The sequence below is a fragment of the Phyllopteryx taeniolatus genome, chromosome 4 (genome assembly GCF_024500385.1).
Source record: "Phyllopteryx taeniolatus isolate TA_2022b chromosome 4, UOR_Ptae_1.2, whole genome shotgun sequence".
Lineage (NCBI taxonomy): Eukaryota > Metazoa > Chordata > Actinopteri > Syngnathiformes > Syngnathidae > Phyllopteryx > Phyllopteryx taeniolatus.
The window spans coordinates 20,569,486-20,592,873 of record NC_084505.1 but is presented as its reverse complement, the minus strand read 5'-3'; the positions used below and the strand labels follow the sequence as shown (position 1 = coordinate 20,592,873).

Below are 23,388 nucleotides of genomic sequence, written 5' to 3'. Positions count from 1 at the left end.
CGAGATTAAGTGTCATGGCGGTCTGGTATAATAACTACACGTTTTGTCCCCCTTTGAGTGTTTTTATTCTGGCCATAACTAAAATAATAGTCGTGAACAAAAGGCCATTAAAAATCAACCCATGCCTGGGAGTTGGTGGTGCATTATTAAACAGTGCATTCATTCTTCTATTGTTTGTGGTCTCCGAGCAAACAATTCAATCAACAGCACCTCCTACAAGCCTTTTTCAAAATGGCCCACAAGACTTTTGACCTCACTTTTGTTTTCTGTACCAGGCAGAGGACGTTGCCTATGTGTACTTTTAGTGTGTAGGCGTACACTACTGTAGGAACACTGTTTGCGTCACACACACAAAACCTATTGAGGATGGAAAGACTGCAGAAAAGCCTGACACAAAGCGCCGCATCCGGCCGTTTCCTCCTTTTTTTTTTTTTTTGCAGTGTAAGCTCCCTCACCGCTATCGCAAATGCAAGCTAAACAATTGGCGTTCATTGATGTAATCCATGTCTGTCCTGTGGTAATATAACATGTTTGTACCCTCGTTTTGACGAGCTTGTTGCACATGCTGTCCGGTGACAAACGTGTGTTACAAAACTGTATTATGAGCAAATATTTCATTTCATTGTCTGTAAACAGTGGTGCCTTGGGATAGTGACCCGACTTTTTAATTGATTTTAATCTCGAGTTTTGGGAGATGTGAACTGTCATTCATGAGCAGCACTTTGGCAAATAATGAACGTTACACCAAAAAAGAGCTTTCAAGCTGTGTAATGCCACTCCCAGTTGACGTTTACTGTCAAAAAAAGATAATTGAAAGATAATTACATGTATATTTAACACAACCAAACTACGTTGCCTTAAGAATGGCCCTCTAGCTTAATGCTAACATCCTTTCCACTCATCCTCACTATGATCGTGACGCCTATCTCAGATGACTTGGGGCGAGAGGCGGAGTACACCCGAAACTGGTCGCCAGCCAATCGCAGGGCACATATAGAGGTTCAGGGTGTACCCCGCCTCTTGCCTGAAGTCAGCTGGGATGGGTGCCGGCATACCCGCGACCCAAGCGAGGATGAGCGGTTCAGAAATGCGAACGTATAATGCTCAATTGCCCTTCCATGCTAACGGTTTAGTATCAATAGTTGCAGTTTTACCACCCTTTAAGAAACTGATATTTGAACACAAATGGTGGAACAACACCCAAACAATACTCACAGGCATATATTCTCAATCATCTATGAAAAATGACTAATTCATTCATTTTCCGTACCGCAAGCACGGAGAAACCATGCAAACTCCACACAGGCGAAGCCGGTTTTGAACCTGGGTCCTCAGAACTGTGATGTGGACGTGCTAACCAGTCGTCCACCGTGCCACCAAAATGACTAATAAAGACATGGAACAAGTCTATTCTTGGTTTGTGTCTGCATGTTAGAATAATACAGGACATGTATGTGGGCAGCGGAACAGTGGTGCGGTGTGACAGGGGAGTTTAAGGTGGAGGTGGGACTGCATCGGGGATCAGCCCTGAGCCCCTTCCTGTTTGCAGTGGTGATGGATAGTTTGACAGATGAGGTCAGACTGGAATCCCCGTGCACCATGATGTTTGCAGATGACATTGTGATCTGCAGTGAAGGCAGGGAGCAGGTAAAGGAACAGTTGGAAAGATGGAGGCCTGCACTGGAAAGGAGAGGAATGAAGATTAGAATGATTTGTGCCTGAATGAGAGGAAGGATGGAGGACTTGAAATACTTGGGGTCAACAGTCCAGAGCAATGGTGAGTGTGGTAAGGAAGTGAAGATACGGGTCCAAGCAGGTTGGAAAGGGTGGAGGAGCGTGTCAGGTGGGTTATGTGACAGAAGAGTCTCTGCTGGGATGAAGGGGAAAGTTTAGAAGACAGTGGCGAGGCCAGCCATGATGGACGGCTTTGAGACGGTGGCACTGAAGAGACAACGGGAAGCAGAGCTGGAGGTGGCGGAAATGAAGATGTTGAGGTTCGCTCCCGGAGTGACCGGGTTGGGTCAAATTAGAAATGAGCTCATCGGAGCAAAGTTAGAGAGAGCAGACTTGGATGGTTTGGACACGTCCAGAGGAGAGAGAGCGAGTTCATTGGTCGAAGGGTGATGAGGATGGAGCCGCCAGGCAAGAGAGCGAGAGGAAGACCAAAGAGAAGGTTGATAGATGTACTGAGGGAAGACATGAGGGCAGTTGGTGTTCGAGAGGAGGATGCGGGAGATTACAGGCTTACATGGAAAACGATGACGAGCGGTGGCGACCCCTCAAGGGACAAACCGAAAGGAAAAGAAATAGTTTGTCTTCTTTCTAGGAAACAAAGCGCAACAGTCTGAATTGTTGTGCTGGTTCGGTTGTTTCAAGTTAAATGAGTTGACCAGTTTGTATTTCCCAAAATGTATTGCTAGCCATGACATCCGCTAGCTCAAGGCCGAGCTGCGCCGTTTGTTCACACACTAGACGTGTGGCTCTAGCGTGAGCCAGTCACACTTCCTGTCTTTTAGTATGTTCAAAATATAGTGGAAATAAGCAGTTTCTCATCAGACAGCCACAATTACCAACACTAAGTGTAATCTCCAAAACGTGTCTGTTGGTCTTGCATCATTCCATTGATCGTCTCTGTGATACTTGCGGCAAGTTACATCATTCTCATTCAAGCCCCAAAAAGATATTCTCGTTTTCCCAAGCTTCATCTTGCTTGAATCACGCTCTACAGTTCGCCTGTGCAGTCTCCGGTGGCCAGATGCTGTCAGGCCCTCTGCTGGTGTGGTGGCCCATCAGAGCTAGCACTACTCTCAAACGGGACACCTTTGCTCTGCAAGCAAATCCGAACGAGATCAAACGCACCCTTCGATGGCTGGAATTGGGGAATGGGGCGCCCGTCCGTCCCCTTCACTCTGATACATTTGTGGCCGCAAATACCTGCTCTTTGCATTTAGCGAAGCTTGCTAAATGTACTATTTCCTGACACACCTTAGTTTCACAAACACAGAGGGCCGTCACCCATAACACCGAGAGGCCCCTTTTTCTCGAAATTTGCTGCTCAAATGCCCAGCCGCTTCAAAACAAAATGAGACTTTCTGATCAATTGTTTGCATGGATTCTTGACTTTTTTGTGCATCCTGTTACGATAGACTTTTGTGTCTACAGGTGAAACGTTTTTTTTTTTTTTTTTTCTTGCTTATCCCTCCAAACCTTCCTGTTAAACTTTGGGCATGGCTCCATGAGACTTTTCCATGTTGTTAGTCACGTCCACCCACTTTTGTAGTGATCGGTGAAACTGTTGTCAGGGGATTTGGATTTCTTTATTTCTTTATTTTTTTCTCCTCGCTTTCTAAGGGGCTTTCCTAGTCTAGTGGGCTTTGGGGTGGTCGTGTTGGGGACCCCTCAAATACATGAAAAGATACACCAGAAAAATGACATCTTCTGTCGTACTTTACAATACATTCCTCTGGCGTTGAGACTCATAACAGGGATAAAGTACCTTTTGTTATCTTAGTTACGTTATCGCCTCACATCAAAGGATACTGGAGGCGTTTCCAAATGTCACTGTAAGGTGCAATAAAAATGATGGCAGTTGTGCGGATGAGATAAGTGAAACTCTTCAAAGCTAGCGAGATGAAGTTGAGGTCAAGGCACGACTGTGTCAGAACATCCCTAAATGGATTTTCTCAAATGTTTTTGGTTCCTCATTTTGAGAGTCAACACCCAGCGGGCGCGACAAAGTGTGTCATTTGTGATGATTCGAGAGGTTTATGCATGCGTGTGTCCAGTACATGTTGATGGCGCAGCCAGGAATCACATTCCCGTAACTCCCCCGCTCTTAAATACCACAATGGGCTACTATGAACCGATCAGACTGTATCCACATGCAAAAGCCTCTCGTCATTACGGGATTAATTCAACTTGGAGGAACATTTATTATTATTTATTTATTTATTTATTATTTTTTTTTTTTTTGAGGACCTGGACTTAAGGGTGCCCCACCAACTTAAGGGTTTTTCGAGTTATGAACCGTCGCTTGGTCGATCTGCTTTTTTTTTTTTTTTTTTTTTGGACTTTGTGTTACTAAAAGCTGTGGAAAACAAAATAGAGAAATGAAAGTACGGTCATGCCCTCACGTGTGGCGCTGGGCGAGGAGAGCCACAGTCACCGATGCGCTTTCGCAGTTTGTTAAACAGGGCATACAAAATGAGAGCACTTGCAAGGAGATGTTGTAAGCCACAACTCACACTAACTGGCCAGGTCGACTCCAGCTCCTGACGTCACTCAATCGGCCACTCCCCTTAAAGGCACACATCCAGCGTGCGAATACGCCGGTGCAGTAATTTAACTTTCTAAAATGAATAATGTAAAGATTGCCCCATGTCTGGGCCTTCTACGACTATGTTGTGTCGTAAACTAATTCTATAATAAACTGTGAATTAATCCTAATTTATATTTGAGGGTGAGGGACAGACGAGTGGTCAACGCTTGAGTTCGGGGGTTTGAATCTCAGCTCCATTCTTCCTGTATGCAGTTAGCATGTTGTCGCTGTGCTTGCATAGGCTTTCTCCCACCTTCCGGAAACATGCACGTTAGGTTGGTTGAAGACTCTAAATTGTCCTCCGGTGTGAGTGTGTTGGGACACTCGCAACCAGTCTGGGTTGTAGCCTGCCTCTCAGAGTCACCGGGGATAGGCTCCAGCTCATCTGTGTCGCTAATGAGGATATTTTAAACAGGAAATACAAATCCTATTCCAGCAATCTTTGGGAAGGTGACATTTTTTTGTCAGACAGGACAAATAAGCGAGTATATTTTCCTTAAAATATATTTAGAGGACCTCTCAAGGTTTTAAGAAAATGTGATTTATTCCAATAACACGAACACTATACTTTTGGGAGTGTCTAATATCAGAGGATTAGCTGCAGGCTGTGTGTATTAAAGCTAAAACGTTAGCATTTGTCATTTCCCTGAAGCCGTCCGGCTGCACTACAGTGTTAATGAAAATAATTTCCTTACTTCCCCCTCCCCCTCCCCAACAAAACCAACTTGCTCTATTTGAGTTTTTGTAGGCGTGACCAGCGCGATTTAGGTTTTGATGAGCAGTAGGTCAGTATCGGGGGTGTGTTGATGGAGGCTTCACAAAAGGGCCAGAAGGAGAGCGACAAAGGAGAGGCCGACCCGTTGAAAGGCCTCTCCCGCATGCCAGGCATTCCAATGCACTGTGTAAAGGTTGGGCGACGAGATGGCCTTTTCGCACCGCGGTCTCGTCAAAGCCGTTCTGCGCGCACCTGAATTGCTCCGACGACACCTAACGACACTTGGCTTCAACTATTTGGGCAGTTTGTGGGTCACTTACCTTGCAAAAAAGTTTCTGAGAAAGAGAGAAATATGGTGTTAGAATACGGCCCAAGATTATACACAATATATGATCATGTGGAACAAGAATCCAGTTAACGCCGTACATGTCCATTTGATGGTTTATTTTTTGCCTACAAATGGTTTGAATGCAAATATTTACTGTATTATATTTGTGACTTAACTATTACGCTAGCGCAGTTTAGTGATAGTATGGCGAATTCCAACTTTGGGTTACGTAGCTGAACTGAAGGATCCATCCGAAGCGGAGACCCCCTGTAAAAGGTGTGACATTTTGCTGCATGCTTTTTACGGGATAGAGTAGCGCTACCTAAATAGGTCTTTTAAATCAGTGGTTCCCAGCCGCTGTGCTGCGGCACATCAGTTTGAAGTCATCATGAGAAGTCATCCCGTTTCACTGGAAAGGATTTAGGACAAATAATGGATCTTCTCTCTCCGCCGGTGACATTTGGTTAAAGACAGAACAATTCAATGCTTTTCCACTAGATGGCAGAAGGTACACGACTCCCATTTGTGAGTACATTAAGAAAAGATCCTAATATTTTAGGATACATATTTATTGTGACATTAGTGTTCGTTTGGTGGTCTGCTGTGAGATTTTTGAAAGGTGCCTTGGCTCAATACAGGTTGGGAAAGGCTGCTTTCACTCCAGTAAGCCCTCACTCTATCACAATTCACCACTATGTTGGAGAGTGTTTGGTTGTTACTGTTTTTGCAATATTTTTGTGTGATCCCTCGCTCTTGCAATATATTGTTAGTATTTTTTTGGGAGTCTTTTGAAAGACCTTAAAGTGCTGTACATGCTATAAAACATACCAAGGGTGTATTAAAAAGCTATTTCTATATCGAGGATTTCACTTATTGCAGGGGTGCTCTTGAATGTAACCCCCACAATGGAGGGGGGGAATACGGTATTCGCATTCGTCCCTAATAATAACAAGTAACAAAATTTGCTGTAGAAATGATACACCCTTTTCTTTTTACGTACACAGTAGTGAGACGCTTACCATTTAAGAAGCAAGGCATTCTGCATGCTTTGAATTGAAAGGAAAAAATAGTCCACAGTATCGTTGTAATATCGTACGTCTTATTCTGTCTGCGGGCTGCGTAAAATCAAATTGAAGAATACTCTTTTAGTTATTTTTTCATATTTATGGCCTTTAAGTGTTTTTCATACAAATATGTAGGATAGTCTTAATCTGTTGTAAACCGCGAACCGCCTGCAAAAGATTTTGCTCAATGCTTTGAATAAGGAGGGGGGGATACTCTTTCACCTCTTGGCGCAGGAAGTGAATGATATTCCGAAACAGCTGTCGAGCAAGAGTCCCAAATCCTGCTGGTGGGAATCCTTCCAAGCTCGGGGAGAAGAATGGGCCTTTCTCCAGCTAATGTTTAATGCCAGGCGGTGAACTTGAGGCCGGAATACCTCTCAGGCAGCGATGCGTCACTAAACGTGGAGTGCATCATTGTGCAATTGTCCTCTTTCGGTATAGAGTTTTGAATAGGTCCCCAATAAAAAAGCTGAAGTGTGAGCCTCATTCCATAGCTTGACCGATGCAAAAGGCGTGGGGGGGGGGGGGGGGGGGGGGGTTGATGGATAAGGAAATGACGAATCATGGCAACGGGCGAAGGATAATGGAGCATCGTATGCGTGGAATCGAATTAACATCTCCTACAGCCACCCACGCGACTGCAACGTTCACGTTTGAAGGGGTTGGGTCAAAAAGTAAATGAAGGCAAGAACCACCGCTATCTCCCGTGTGACATCAGTGCGCTGCGGAGAAAATAAACACGCGTCCAGAGGTCAGCGTTTGCAATTATCGCCGGTCGTTTGGAGGGACAAAAGTCGTACAGCTCGCTACCACTTACCTCAGAACTTGAGCTGCAAAAATTCATCGACTCATCGATTATCAAATGAATCGTCAAGCGTTGTGATAATTGATTCATATTTTAGAGACATTCATTTGAAATTGTCCAAATCTTTGCAATGCCAGCCTGTCAACAGAAACTAATCTCAAATTGATGCAGTCCTCCCTCCATGAAAGCAGATTGCTTTGTGTTTCATCAAAATACGATGTTTTCGAACATCTGCTTTTACTTTGGAAAAGAATGATCAGCATTTTTTTTTTGTTTTTTTCTGACGTTACATACAGACCTAACCGTTACCTTTTCGGCACTGTCAATTTGAAGTAATATCCTGTTTTTGAATAAAGGGATGGGAATTCAAAATGTTTTTTTTTTTTTTTTTTATCGGATTCATTGAGTAATTGAAAAGTAAATGTTAATCAATGATTCAAATAATCATTAGTTGCAGCCCTCGTCAGAACCTATACATATGTAAGAAGACATGTGATTCTGTACGTACTGAGAAATAACAATGCTGGGAAAATTTGGACTATCACAATCATAGTGACCGAAATAATCATAGCAACGTTAAATCAACACCGTAGGAAAGTGAAATTTTGCTGCGTGTTTTGAACAGGGAAATGGTAGCACCATCTTACGAAAGATCTCCTTGAAATACCCGAATGACAAGAAAAATGTCCACATTTCTGTCTGTCTGAGAAAAGGTTGCACCTCAATACTGTTTAAATGGAGATGCTTGGACAGCTTTTAGTAACACAAAGAAAAGATGTTCCATAAATGCACCTTTGTCCACAAGGGTTATATCTATTTGCCTGAAGAAATTTGAGTCTGATTTTGAAAAATAAAATGTCTAAAAAAAAAAACATTCAACCATATAATCCTTAGATTAGGACTTCCCGTCTAAATAATACATTTTAAAATGATTCTTATGTGATTTTATTTTTGTCATATTGCAACATTTTATTTCCAAGTAATCTCAATTCATCTTCATCTCTTTTTAGAGAAATATGACTGTATTCTCCTACCACAACTTTATTCTTGTATGAGTTTGTTTCTTCAGTATGTCCAAAATAATCTATTAAGATAATAATACTTTAAAAAGAATAATAAAAAAAAAATAAAATACTTTGTATAAAAGACGAATTGCTGTAGCAGTCCCGGTATGTCGTCTACCTGAATGCTCGATTCCCCACCATTTCGTTGTCGACGTCTGTCCAGTATGGATGTTTCGGCTCCCCACAGAGGGTAAAGCATATACTGCACGAGTGAGTAGTTATTTGTGGATGTCTACGTGCGTTGCTGCACCGTTTGTGTTCAAATTTCAGTCGCTTAAAGGGCTGTTTGCCATTATGGGATAGCAGACTAAATGCTAGTCTCTGTGGATGTTTGAGGTTTAGTTTAACAGTCATAGAGTGGCCTCTTTTTGGAATAGTAGTTCAGTTTGCCAAAGTGCTGCTTATTGTGCAGTGAGTGGAAATGAAGTCACTCACTCACTTCCACCATACGTCGCTCGTATCTCAAGTTGGCACTCGCAGGTCGAAGCAAAGCATGAACCGAATGACGACTAGCATATTAAAGAAAGTATTCGGGCCGCTCTCTTGTTATTGGTGTCTTCCGAAGTGATCGATTCCCCACCATTTCCTTTCCGATGGAAAGAGCAATGATGGAAGGGAGAATTGGTTTTAGGGCGTGGCGCATTGGTCAAATGTTGTTGCTTGTGCAACAAGTGGCGGTTAGGGTAGGAGTTCGCCTTGCGTGCAAATCCTGGGAGAGGGCGCTGAACGCCGGACTGCACCATTCCTCTCCACTGGGGAGGCTCTAATGCGATCCATGCGGAGGAGTGGTCTTTTTGCAGTGTGCGCAGAGGAAGACTGGGACGCACACTCTGCTCTCTGCTCCTCCTCCGAATGTCACTCCCTGCTCGGCGGTGCACGAGCCTCCAGTTGAACGCCGCATCGCGTCGTTAGCGCGGATACGAGTCTGGCTTCGAGCCGGGCATCGGAGTGCAGCTCATCGTCGCCATCGCTCGGGGTGGTTGGGTGGGGGGGGCGGGTGGGGGTGGGGGGGGGGGGGTCGGTTTGCTTCCACTAAAAGCAACGCGGGTAGAGGGGTGACGTGCCCGAGCATGTTCACACCCGAGGCGGCGTCGGATCTACCTGCGAGTCGGCCGCCGGCCTCACGCCGTCGCAGCCCCGCCACCGCCACACTCCAGTAAGCGTCACTGAGCAGGCAGGCAGGAAGGAAGGAAGCGCTCGCCGGCTCCCAAACAGCTTGCACCATGGGGTTCTACGGAACTTTGAAGATGATTTTCTACAAAGTGAGTCACTGCGTCGCCTTGCTGTTTTCATTTAAAAAAAACAAATTTGGGGGGGGCGCGCGCGCCACTTTCCGGTCAGGTTGCTCGGTCACTGCGGAGGACTTGAAGCGGAGTAGCGCGGCGTAGCGCGGAGGTCCAGCATCCGCGGGAGGCCTCGCTGTGGCGTTCATGTGGATATTCTCCGAGCCGATTTGTCGTGCTCGCCTCGCTAAACGCGCACATTGGTCTCATCCCGCTGACGGTTGGCTGCTTCGACACTGAAGTGGAGGGGTTTTGTTTTTGTTTTTGTTTGTTTTTAAATTGATTGCGAAAATACGCACCGACTTGTTCATTGATTTGACGCCCCGTACTGTAAACTATGATACACTTGATTGATTAGCAACTGGTGGGAGGCGTTCCAAAAGTGCACCCGCTTTGGGGTTGACTTGTGGACAATGATTGATTGAATGTTGGGCTTGGAAAATTATTTGAGATTCAAAAGCATGCACTATATCTGATTCAATACATTACTTTTACATCAAATGCGCACATTTTATAATATGTAATAATAAAATAAGGCAAGCAGAAATGGTTTTGTCCTTTGTTTTTCATTTGAAAAATATTTAAGATTTAACTTTAATATGGGTGCATTTACCCGCTATGTAACAGGTTATTTAGAAATGTATCTTAAATGGAAGAAAAGAAAAAAAGTAAATGTAAAAACTATATTTTGGATGTGTAATATTTCAAGCAGATCAATTTGCCCCACAATATCACAGGTTAAATGTTGCTTAAAAATGTAGCGTGACAAAAAGAAAAGAACAAATGAGGATCACGAGAGTTTTTGTCCCTAAATTTTGTATAGATCTTTTTTAAATTTAGATTTGTAAATTATATAATTGGTCAATCTTTTAAATGTGATTCTTCCAACATAAAAAAAAAAAAAAAGGACACCTAATACAATGACATTGCTCAGTCTTTGGCCATCTTTGTCAAGTGATTTGTATTTGTAATTAGCATTTTAACCTACTGGAGCTCGAAATGAGCCAAACCGCTGACATTGATTTGATTAAATTGAATTTGTTTGATAAGATATAGATTGCCGACTCCTTTTTATGATAATATTTAATGATGGAAAGGTCTAAAATTGAATGAAAATGGCCTGAAAAGGTTTTTCGTGTATATATATATATATATATATATATATATATATATATATAAATATCCTTTCTGCATTACAAAGTTCAGATTGAGCTGAACCGTTGACAACCATTTGGTTCATAAATGTATGGAAAAAATGTCCAAAACATGTTGATCATAATACATAGTCTGTATTGGCCACTCCTTAGTCATGTTTAGTGAAGGAAAGGTCTTAAGTTTGCCTTTTAAAACAAGTCTTAAGCCTCGGCTCCAGTCTCGAAGCCGGGATAACGGCTCGCCGTGTCAGCTTGCGTGAGGTGGAGCATACTCCGAGTACACTGCTGGGCGGGAGCGCTTGGACCATGCACCGCGCATGCCGTATGCACACTTGGGTTGTGATTGTACTATTTCATACTGATACATGCATGATTGCACGACAGTGGTACTGTGACTTAGGAGTTTCATTTGTTTACTTTTCAAAAGTTGGTTTCGATCTCAAATCGACTCTACTTATTGACATGAACGGCTAGGTCGTTAATCCGTTCCAGCCCCCCAAAACATCAACAAATGTTTCTAACATGGTTTCAATAATTAAAACGGCACTATATAGTTTGACACTATGTGAAACGTACAGTAATAAAGTAACTAAATACAATGTAAATAAGCAGTTTTTGCAACATTCCTTGCTTAGTTTAGCCCAATGGACATAGAGTACATGCTATACAATGCATACAAAACACACATTTGATCATGAAACAAATACAATACACGTGTCTGTGTACGTTGATGTTGTGTTCAGTGTTTAAAGGTTTATAGCTACCGTAATATCAGTGCTAGTTTTGTTAGTCTGTCTATGGCGAGGATTCATATTATGGATCAGCATTAAGCTAACAAACTTGAGACAAAGTTATGTGGTTTGCTTAAATACACATGCAATTCTCTGTTTTAGTTTTAGTTTTCCAGTAAACTTCAACTGGGTGTGGCATGAAACATCTTGCAGCAAGCACACTCGGCTTCTTTTTTTGAAAAAATTGTACGATATCTGTCAAAATACTCAGCCAAGGCAGGATAGACATCATGGTTAGAAACAAATCTGACACATAAGTCACATTTTCACCCGTAACATAGAGCAAAAAAATCGACCCGGCAACGCCTCGTAACTCAGAAGTTGTAAAGTCAAGGTACCACTATGTTTTTATTTTATTGTAAGAAAATGCACGACGCGCGAGTTAGCGTCTGAAGCTTTCGGGTGTTTGCGACGCCGCAGGATTTTGCCGGTCTGTCCGAGCACATCAAAATACCGCCAACTTTCCCTCTGCCAGGTACAGTGAAAAAAGGGCGGTAGAAGCGCTCATTAGTTCAAATTCCCTTCACGCACAAGAGGAGGCTTGTTGCATGCTCCACACCTTTATTTTCACGCGCACAACACGCACATCTACTGAACTGCCATTGCAGTGAGATCACTACTTGGTGAGTTGCTTACGGAGCCCTGGTCTTCACCAACACAAATGACCTCTAACCCTTACGCACGCAGATTACGTCTACATCGGTTCTAACTGCTTTCACACCCATTGTTGGCTTTCTCTGCTCCATTTCCTGCCCTCGCCAACCAAAATGCGTCACCCAATACCGAATGACTGCACCCTTTTGCTAATTGATCGCAAGAATGTAAACAGGAAGAAGGTTAGCTGTCCAGAATAGTCCGTGATATGGCTAAAAATGTTTGTCTATTGTGGATAGCTTGCCAAGATGGACAATCTGGCAGGTTACAGATCGCCGGCAAATAGTCGGCATTCAAATAAAACAGGGATTGTATGATTTTTAGAAGCGTTAAGTTTTCAAATTCTAGTTGTAACGGTACGATGATTCAGGTGCACTTCCACTTCCGTCCGGTCGGTGTCTGTAGCACAAGTTTAAACTGTTAAACTTGTTTTGGTCATCTGTGGGCATACAAAAATTGAGCCCCAAAACAACAAATATAGGCATTGTGCACCGCATGCCCAATTTAAGCGGGGTCTTGATCAAATTATTGAAATTGAAATTCGGAAAGTTCAGGTCCCTTTCTTCCACTCAAGCGCTATAGGTGCAGATAGTGTGTCTGAAACAGGCAAATGCGGAATCATGTCGATCCGGAACAGTCGCTAGCGTGCCACCATGAAAACGCTTCGGGGCAGTGTTGAACCAAAGTTCAGCAAAGTCAACGTTTCATCTGTTTTGGCGACCATTTTAGTTTTTAGTCAAATCTGATGAGTTCCTGAGTCAGTCGGATCAAGCACTGATCGCGTTCTCATGAAGACTAAATTGCAGCAGATTTTTTTCAAAGCGATATTTTACTAGAATATCTGTAGTACTATATCTATAGTAGTAGTAGTCGTCGTCGTCGTCGTATATCTATCCGTATTCCTTCAGATCAGGGCCATTTTGAAATGACACTAAAACTCAAAGTGATTGTCAATTGCTCTCGTTGTAACACCAATGGAACACGAGCCTCACCATGGACACAGCTTGGGGTATTTAAGGGCCGCCGTCACGGATCACTGCCCCCCCCTCTACGTTGCCTTCGTTTTCAACATTCTTAATCCCTCCTCAACCGTCGCCATGTTTGTTGTCAAAAGGTTACTCTGAATGAGTAACGTGCAGCTTTTAGAGGCTCTAAAGTGCAAAGTGCCGTTTCGCATGCGAGCGGGAGGAGGAAATCATCAGTTGTGCTTTAGATCACAGTCTTGATGCGCTGAGGGGGAGTTCGGGCGGCTGCGGTGACACATTAGCGTGCTAGTCATGTACACGTGCTTCTCCTTCCGCCAGTCGCTTCAGCACATTGATTCGCTAGTATGTTTATGACTGGGCGCAGTCACTGATAGGCAGCGTTGCTGAAACCGGCCAAATTATAGAGACCGACAAAAGAAATGGCCAATCTGGAGGAGAGACGTCTTATCGAGCCTCTGCAGAGCCGGCCATCAAATATTGCGTTTTTTTTTTTTTTTGTTCAAACAAAAAGCAGAAAAGCCAATGTGGGACAGTCCTGTTTTACTTCAAGCTCACGTTTTGATGACAGGCAAATATAGTGTTTGATGCCCAAAAATGCTCTCATCTTGCTTTCAGTTGTAAGTTTGAACATGCTCCATATGCAGGTGCATCATACTCAATTGGAGCAGGGGTTCTCAAACTCCTTGCATCCGGTGACCCTGACAGGGGCAGATATTTTCCCACATTCTCCCTCATAATTCCAACACTAAACACGACTACCCTATGAAGCCCTGAATGCCACAGCAGTGTTATAGTGTTGACATCAATTCATAATTGTATTGGAACAAGAAGTAATGTTCTTACATTTCAAAGAAAATAAGTTGTAATCTTACAAGAACAGATGTCATTTTTCAGGTTGAAAAGTCATAATCCAAGAATAGTCCTATTTTCCGGAGAAAGTCGTAATGCAGCGGCGCCTTGAGATACAAGTTGAATGTTCCGTGACCACACTGGTCCGGAACTCAAAACGCATCTTTCCCCGTAGAAATGAATGGAAATGCCTTTAATCCGTTCGAGTTTCCCCCACCCCCACAAAGATCTTTGAGGGTAAATTTACAACATATTTTTTTAGTAAGGAAAATAGCACACGATAATATAGTGTGCTTTATTAAACACGGAGAAATCACAATTCAGAATCCGAATCACCTTTATTTGCCAAGGAATTTGTCTGCGGTCGTCGGAGCCGCTCCGGTACGGCAACAGACGGTCAATTGACGGAGAACACACAAAGAATTCAATCGAACGTTAAGAGTGAAACCGTTTGTACATTGTGATTGAATGATTCCATTCATTTTACTGCCTCCCTCGGCCACCATGGGCCAGTATAAGAGTCTTGCAGTCCAAGGAGGAAGAGCCACCGCTCTTCTCCGTCACTCACTAAATGGCGATATAGTGCTTTTTTTCCCACAGAGGAGAAAGAAAGAATATATGCCTATGACTATTGTGATAATTGTCTTTCTGCGTGTTGCTCCCTCTTTTTTGGAAGAAGGGTTCACGAATGCTATCTGCCAAAGTGCTGCTTATTTCGATAGGAGTTGAGTTCCGTGCCACCGTACAGCGCTTGTTCTCGAGTGTGCGCTCAGTTGAAGTCGAAGCGAAAAGTCGGGACGCTCGTGTCTCAAGGCTCCAGTGTATTAGGATCTTCAAATCAAAGTTGAATGAGTCCTATTTGCAAAATACATTTTATTCGCATAGTAGTATGCCTTCTATTTATATATTTTGAATTCAATGTGATGCCTTCTTGGGTGGGGGAGCGCAGGGATGTCATATTTGTGATGTCAAATCGTATCAGAGCTTTTGATCGGGGCAACGTTAAGGTAGATAGGAAGAATTGGTTTACGATGTTTGTTTTATTGGCGTGCTGTGTTAAATGATACAAGATAATTTAGCGAAAATGTAAAATCTTAATCGAATGTTCTACGCACAGTGGAAGATATACCTCAAAAAAAAAAATAGCAATCTTCAAGCGCACACAGCTCTCGTCTAACAAGCAACATTGAGGAACGTGGCCATTCGTCCACCATTCAGGCCAGAGCCGCTCAATGTGCTTTCGAGGCAGTGTTGATGAGAGGGGGATCACTTGCGTGTGTGTGTGGCAGAAATGGAACAGATCATCTTCAAGCACACACGTCTTTGTTTGACTGACTTGAGAATATTATCAACCGCAGACGGCACGGTGTCGTAGTGGCCGAGAGGTTCTGGGTTCGCCTCACGCTCGGGTGGGTTTTCTCTCGGTAATCGGACCCGTGCCCGAGTCCCCGTAGAAAGCCAACGCGGAGATTCCAACCCGCAACCTCTTGACTGTGAGGCAGACAAGCTCACCAGTACACCAACAGGCTTCTGACTCCAAAGGAAGATTTTTGATGCCGCTCTCGCATTGGATCTCATTCGCTTGTATACAGCGCATTGCTTCATGTATTGATCCTCTGTTGTTCGGCTCCCCATTAGCATGAATGTGACGTTAGCAGATTTATAATATGCTGAGTAGCAGACACAATGTTAACAACGTCTGAGGGGGAAAAAAAAAAAAGGGAAGGTAGGGGGGGGGGGGGGGGACACATCACGACCTGCTTTTTACCCGCCTGTAGAACTTTGCTTTGTTGGAGTTGAAAGCAAAGGTATTCATATAAATTGTCTTCCTATCTCTTCCACAAAGGCTTAATTCATGTTAGTGTGCCTAACGGTATCCTTTTGTTTTTATTCTTAGATGAAGAGAAAGTTGGACCATGGTCCAGAGGTCCGATCTTTCCCTTCAGGAAAAAAGCCCTGCAAAGGTCCCGAGTATCCGAGGTGAGCTTCATCCACACAAAAAAAGCCCCAAAAAGGAATTTGATGCAAGTTACTTGGTAAGGTTTCGTCTGGAGTAAGTGTCGCAAAAAAGAGAAAATGGGTCATTTGACTAAGGTCTCATTTGCAATCAGTGTTTCGTAAAAGCAAAACACGGCACTTTGACGCTGCAACGAATGGTCGAATGTCGAACAAATATTTGAAGCGAGTTGGGGCTATGGTCCGATTGGAATCAGTGCAGCAGAATAGCCAAAGGAAAATGGAAAGGAGCCAGTTAGTGTTGCAAAAAGCCAAGAAAAAGTCAGAAATGCTACTTCAACCTTGGCTGTGATGAATAGTCAAGCCTCTTAAAATAAGTGTCACACAAAAAGCAAAAGACACAGTCGTGAAAGGTTTGTTTGGAATAAGTGTCATTCAAAAAAAACAAAAAAATAGCCCAAGACAGAAAAGTAATTTTGGCTAAAGTCTCGAAGTATCCGAGGCAAGCTTCATCCACTTGGTTCCAACTAGGCATTACACGATCAGGATTTTTGGGTGAGTTTAAAAAAAAAAAAACAACAACCGATCACAAGATGGAGGAATGTCGATTTAAATGACCTGTTCATTTATACTTGAGTACTTAATTGCTCCAAACATGACTGTATGTTCACGACCGTAGGGCGCACCGCATTAAAAGGCGCGGTCTCCGTTACGGATGGGGTCCATTTCTGTATAAGGCGCACCGTATTATTGGGCGCAGGCCTGGTAAAACGTACGCTAAAGCAATGTGTTGAAAAAGGCCGCGGTAGTCCTTGCCAGGATGGATAGATGGCGCCGTTTCATAAAACGAAAGACGACCTTGAAAATGTTGGATTTGAATTTCTTCTGCAAGCGTTGTTGCCCTCGGTCGAACGGTGAGTGTAGAGACGCTTCTCCCGGCTGTTCTTTGCTCATGAATCCCTTGCCCACCAACTCGGGCCACCTCGCCTTGTTTCCGCGTAGCTCGTTTTCCTGCTTCCTCCACTGGCGAACCGTGGATTCGTTGATCTTGAATTCTCTCACGTCTGCTCAATTCCCACGTTCCTCCGCGTAACTGACAGCTTGCAGTTTCAACTGTGCTTCGTAAGCGTGTCTCTTTGTAGGTGCAGTCAGTCATTTACTGGGGTCCTTAGCCAAAGCGAGTGTGCATTGTTTTGCCCAGGCGCTGTATACCTACTGGGCGCCTGCCTTTAGCGTCCTTCACACGCACCCTTCTCCCTTTACGTCCGCATGCTGTCAGTCACGTCCGCCTTTTCTCTCTATACGAGCAGCGTGTCGGCAGGAAATGCTCCCAGTCAGTCGAGCGGAGGGAGGGGAGGGCTCATCACACAACAACATTTATAGATTTTGGAACTCGGTGCACACATAAGGCGGCGGCGCCGCATTATAAGGCGCCCCGTCCATTTTGGAGAAGATTTAAGACCAAGAGTGTCTTATGGTCGTGAAAAAAACGGTATATTTACAATCCATAATGTATCTTTGTTCCTCTATTTATGCCAGTGAGGCATAGTGACGGACAGAACAAATGAATTGGCTTCTATTACAAGCCCAATTCCAATGAAATTGGGACAGAAATCAAAACAGAATACAATGATTTGCAAATCAGGTTCGACCTAGATTTGTAATTGAATACACGACAAAGACAAGATATTTCATGTTCAAACTGATCAACTTGATTGTTTTGAGCAAATAAGCATGAACTTAGAATTTGACGGCTGCAACACGTTCCCAAAAAGCTGGGACAGGCTCACGTTTACCACTGTGTTACTTCACCTTTTCTTTGAACAACATTCAATCAACCTTTGGGAACTGAGGACACTCATTGTTGAAGCTTTGGAGGTGGAATTCTTTCCCATTCTTGCATTGTAGAGTTTCAAGTTGCACTTCCGGATGGAGCGCCGAACTTTTCTGAAGTGTTCCTGAGCCCACGCGGTGATATCCTTGACACACCGATGTCGGTTTTTGATGCAGTGCCTGCCGCCTGAGGGATCCAAGGTCACGGGCATTCAATGTGGGTTTTGGGCCTCGCCGCTTCCATGCAGTGATTTCTCCCGATTCTCGGAACCTTTTGATGATATTATGGACCGTAGATGATGAAATCCCTACATTCCTTGCAATTGTACATTGAGGAACCTTAAACTGTTGGACTATGTTCTCACGCACTCGCTCACAAAGAGTTGAACCTCACCCCATCTTTGCTTGTGAATGACTGAGCAATTCTGGGAAGCCATCCCGGCCCCCACCTGTTCCCGATGAGCCTGTTCACCTGTGGGATGTTTCAAACAGATGTTTGATGAGCTTTCCTCAACTTTTTTGCCACCTGTCCCAGCTTTTTTGGAACGTGTTGCCGAAATAAAACTCTTAAGGTGATGATTATTTGCGAAAAACAATCAAGTTTTTGTTTGAACATGAAGTATCTTGTCTTTGTAGTGTGTTCAATGAAATATAGGTTGAACCTGATTTGCAAATCATTGTATTCTGTTTTGATTTCTGTCGAACACAACGTCCCAACTTCATTGGAATTGGGCTTGTAGATGGCAAGAAGTAACTGCAGTCATGAATGCAGCCACTTTTTGTGACATTTTTGTTTGTTGACGTGCTGTGAGATTTTCCAATTGTAAAATATGTTCCTTACCTCCATAAGGTTGGAAATCACTGCTCTAGTCAGATCATGTTTTCTAATCAGTCAGGTCAAACCAACATTACAACTTGACAGAAATAATGGGTGCTAACTTACTGTCATCAAATGAAATGACTTCACCCACACCGAATTCGACAGAACGGCGGCATGTTTACGTCCAACCGCTAGCTTGCTAGTCTACATAACTTTTATTGCCTGCTTGCGAGCCGTATCGCATTAAAACTACGTGAACACACCTCAAGCGAGCCTTAAACCAACCTCCTCACCTCTCCTGTCCTGAGCACCGGTGACGACCAGCACACGTTTTCCCCCATTTTGTTCTTATAATACAAAGTCGGCGCACTCCACTCTTGTTGTCGTCGCCACGGTAACGAGTCTATCCGGTCGCATTTGAGTTCATAAGATAAAGCCCAATGATCGTAAAAAACGGGATGCGGTAGTATTGGAATACAATATTTGATTGCAGTCGTCTGACATAGTGGAATCGTGAAAGAGCAAATTGGTCTTGTAGTCTGATCCAGGCATTACATGTTGTCTGTCTCGGACGTTTTTTTATAAATAACTTCATTGGCCGTCAGATATTTACAGTACGACGTCAAAAGACACGCGACAAGGCTATAAATAAACTAGCCTTTGGATTAAAATATACTGTGAACGCGGCGACGCGCAGTTAATGTCTTTTGCGGCGTCATCGATCGGATCGGCGAATTATGACATTAAAGCCGATCAGCATAAAATGGTAAATATCGGTGATAATTGTAAAAATCGGTGTCGAGTCGAATTCCAACATTGTCACATGCCTTTCACGCCATCCAACATCAAAAGAAATTCAATATTTATCAGGCGCTAGTTTTAGCCGCAACGCGTATTCAAGGCTGTGAAAGGCAAGCAAATCTGAGATGTTCAAATGGAATGACGCTTTCCCGCCAGCCGTCCCAGCCGTTTCCCATGAATACTTGATGTGAGTGTTGCCACATTACAAATGCACACACAACAGGCACTTAAATGTGAACGTGACCATGTAACCAGCAATGTATCGGCATCCTGGCCCATTAAATATGAATGAATGAATGAAATAGACCCTGGGCTTCCCCCCTCCGCTGCACTCTGTTTCCAGCGCACAGAGGTTTCCTTCTGCATCGATGTTCTCACAATAGGCTGTAAAAAGACTGTACCAAAGGACATGGAACAAAAATACACTTTGGGGGATATATTGTACATTCATGTGACATGTCAATTCAACCATTTCTGCTTTTACGCTGAGAAATGTTTTCAAAGTCAAATTGTACATTTAAAGCAGGCAATGGAAATAGGCAGTAAGTCATTTGACTCAGGTCTTGTTTTTGAATATCGCTCACCAAAAAAAGCCAAAGAAAAAGCAAACACACTAGTCACACCACACCTTTGACTCTTTGAATACGTGTAGGAAAAGCCTTCAAACAATCAAAACAGGCACCTGGAATGAATCCTTCTGACGCTCGTGTGGTGAAATAAATACCATAAAAAGTGAGCGATTGGGTCCCATTCAGGCGTCCCTAATATTGTGCGTTTTGTGCCATTTCATATCATACGCCACTAACTCAGGATACCAGGGAATCTCGGAATAACAATCAAGAAAGCTATTTACATTGGCGGTGGTGACCTTTTCCGGAATAATTGCTCTCATGAATATTGTATATCGTTCCAGCCCGACGGGAATGGTGCCGTGCCCGGCCACGCCCACCACATTTGGACACATCCGGGCAGCCAACGGTCAGGGCCAGCAGAGGCGCCGTATCACCTCCATCCAGCCGCCGTCGGGGCTCCAGGAATGGCTGCGGACGTTTCAGGTAGGCGGTGTTTTTCCAGGCTTACATTTAGGCACAGTTTGTATCTTGATGATCATTTGCACCCAGGCCCACTTACCGGCTCCCACATATTGTTATCCAATTTTCACGAGTTGAATTGAATTCAAAGTGAGCGTCGGCTCCATGCTCTCTCTTTGCGAGTGTTCGCGTTTTGTATTTGCGTGTTTGACTTTTTTTCTTAAATCATATATAGTGGGATCTTGCCTTTTGAGGGCCCCGTCGTACCAGTCGTCGGGGGATACATTTTTCTGCTTTGTGTTGCGAGATAAAATTGGAGTAGTTTGGTATCCCCTCGCATCGTGGCAAGGAGAGCCAAATAAGTCAACGCACTTTCGTTTGTTTTTGAACGCAGCAAAATAAGAACCCTCGCGAGGAGCTGCTGCAGTAAGCCACACCTAACCCTAACCACACACTGACACGGAAGTAACCTCCTCCAGATCCTGCTGTCACTCACTAGGCCCCACCCCTTAAGGGTACGCATCCAACACACAATACTACAGTATTTTCACAAAAGCACTTCTCAACATTCTCTTTTGTTTTTATACATGACAGTACTATTTTCTTTATTAAAAACGTGCAGTGGATCTGCATCCTTGCAGTTCGGCACAATTCCATTTTTATTTCAATTGGTTGGTTTTTTTCCCAACCAATTTTCTTTCTATCTTTTGTAGGGGGAACCAACCCCCAAAACACTTATTGGCAGTTTGTCCCTGCTAAGTCCATTTTTTTCAGTGCAATTCTAATTGGCGTCAGTTATCCGCGGTTGTTCGCTGTTCGTGCGAGATAGGGACCGTGCCGCACCGCGATTGGGGGTTCAAAAGTTCAGGGACCCCGTTAAATGCTCAATTGAATCTAACACACACAACTTTGACGATATAATGTAAGTGTGTATACTTAACCCCTTAGGAGTTTAAGTGCTGTTTTTGAGCTTGAAACGGTGGCGTTAAGTTGAAATTCTTGAAAAGATTGAATGTGAAACCCAGGAAGTTGAAATTGAAAAACGCCATGTTAGCCCGAGATTGTTGGCTAAAAGTAGGCAAAAAAGGCAAGACATAGAAAAAGAAACAAGTATCCGCACTGGAAGAGTCCTCATCTTTTTTGGGGGGTGACACTGCTTCTTCTTCTATTTTTATTTATTTATTTATTTATTTATTTATTTTTTACTTTAAACTTAATGGCAGTGTTTTTGCGTGTCGGGGAGAGGCGAGGTTTTTTTTTTTTTTTTGTTTTTTGTTTTTTTTTTTGGCTTCAACATATTGCCATTAAGTTGAAAGTCAAGACATTTGAATGAGGAAGTTGATATTGAAAACCAGCCCTGGGGAAAAAAAGCTCACATTCTTCTTCTTTTAGACAGCAAAGGACTCCACTGACTCAACAGCACCTCTGTTAGTTGCAGCCAACGATTGAATCGGTTTCCTAGCAATCGGTTGATTGTTTTGCCCAGGGGCTTTTCAATAACTACTTGGAAGCGTAGAATGCTTTTAATAGACTCCCCTCGAAACTAAGATGTAACTGCAAACATGTTGATCTCCGAGAGTTGAAGCTGCTCATTACGGCTGACTCACAGTGTTTTTTCTGACACGAGTCCTCGGGCCAGATTTGAGTTTCTTGGTTGTACATACAGGCGGCTCAAAGCCAAATGTACATTCCGTGCATTCCCGGTCCCATCTCGGCCTGTTGCGCTTTGCGGGAAAAGAGAAAGCGACGACGTCGTCACACAAGTAGCACGGCGCAGGCCTCTGCCAAAGTTGAGCAGCTCGCAAAAGAGAGCGAGAAGTTTGTTTGCACCAACACGTTGTGGCGTGCCGCGTCCGTCCGTGCTAACTGGAACGAAGCAGTGGATGACAATGAATGAATGGCCTCAGCGTTGACTGACCAAGTTGTCTCCTGTTTCAAAATAAGCACTGGTTGTAGTTGAGGATAAACATCCTACAGATCTAACATTTGATCCGTTATTTCCACACACTCCGTACGACCTCATAGTATGAGTGACACAACTTCAAATTCTTGTTAGACATAACCTTTTGGCAGTTTGACTTTGCACTGCTGCCGAGGCTCGGCGCCATGCTCTATCACAACCATCTTACTTTTGTACTTTCGGACCTGCGCAGACGTATGATCACCATGTCACGTTGTTGATCGGACATTTTGTAATTTGGACCGTGCCAAAAAGACGTGATTAGTAATTAGTGGACTCCAAGCTTTGAAACGTCAGCGCAGAGTCGTAAAGACGACTAATTGCTTCAGCCCTTGGTCAGTAAGACGAATCGTCACATCCGTTGCCCAGTAGGATAACCCATCACTGATGGAGGAATGTGTCTATTTCAATGACCTGTTCATTTACGGTATATACTTGTGTACTCAATTGCTCCCAAAATATTTGTTCCTCTATTTATGCCAGTGAGGCATGGTGACAGACAGACAAACAGACACAGAATGGTCTTCTATTAGATAGCAGGAAGTAAATGCAGTCATGAATGTATCCACGTTTTGTGACACTTTTGTTTGTTGGTGTGCGGTGAGATTTTTCAATTGTAAAATATGTTCCTTGGCTCCATAAAGGATGGGAATCGCTGCTCGAGTCAGATCGTGGATTCTAATCTGTCAGGTCAAACCAACATGACAACATGACAGAAATGATAGGTGCTAACTTACTGCCATTAAATGACTTTATGGTAATTGAATAACTTCACCCAAACCGAAACTTTAGAGCATGACAGAACGGCGGCATGTTTACGTACAACCGTCAGTGCTAGCAGTAGCTTCCTAACGGCTACATAACGTTTTGTTGCCTGCTTGCGAGCCGTATCGTATTAAAAGCACGCGAACGTACCTCAAGCAAGCCTTAAACGAACATCCTCTCCTTTCCGGAGCACCGGTGACCACCGACACAC

General features: G+C 43.7%; 1 protein-coding gene across 6 annotated transcripts in view; it reads left to right on the top strand.

Moving 5' to 3' along the window:
* The window catches only part of fbxw7 (F-box and WD repeat domain containing 7), a 109,701-nt gene that overhangs the window by 64,303 nt on the left and 22,010 nt on the right, over nt 1–23,388 (top strand). For 4 of the 6 annotated variants that reach the window (XM_061770438.1, XM_061770437.1, XM_061770436.1 and 1 more), the window contains 2 exons: nt 15,909–15,991; nt 20,335–20,476. In XM_061770438.1, the coding sequence (XP_061626422.1) occupies nt 15,909–15,991; nt 20,335–20,476 (225 nt within the window). Of the gene's footprint in view, nt 1–9,302; nt 9,557–15,772; nt 15,820–15,908; nt 15,992–20,334; nt 20,477–23,388 lie in introns of those variants that run through there. The other 2 variants (XM_061770440.1, XM_061770441.1) reach the window with 2 other exon arrangements.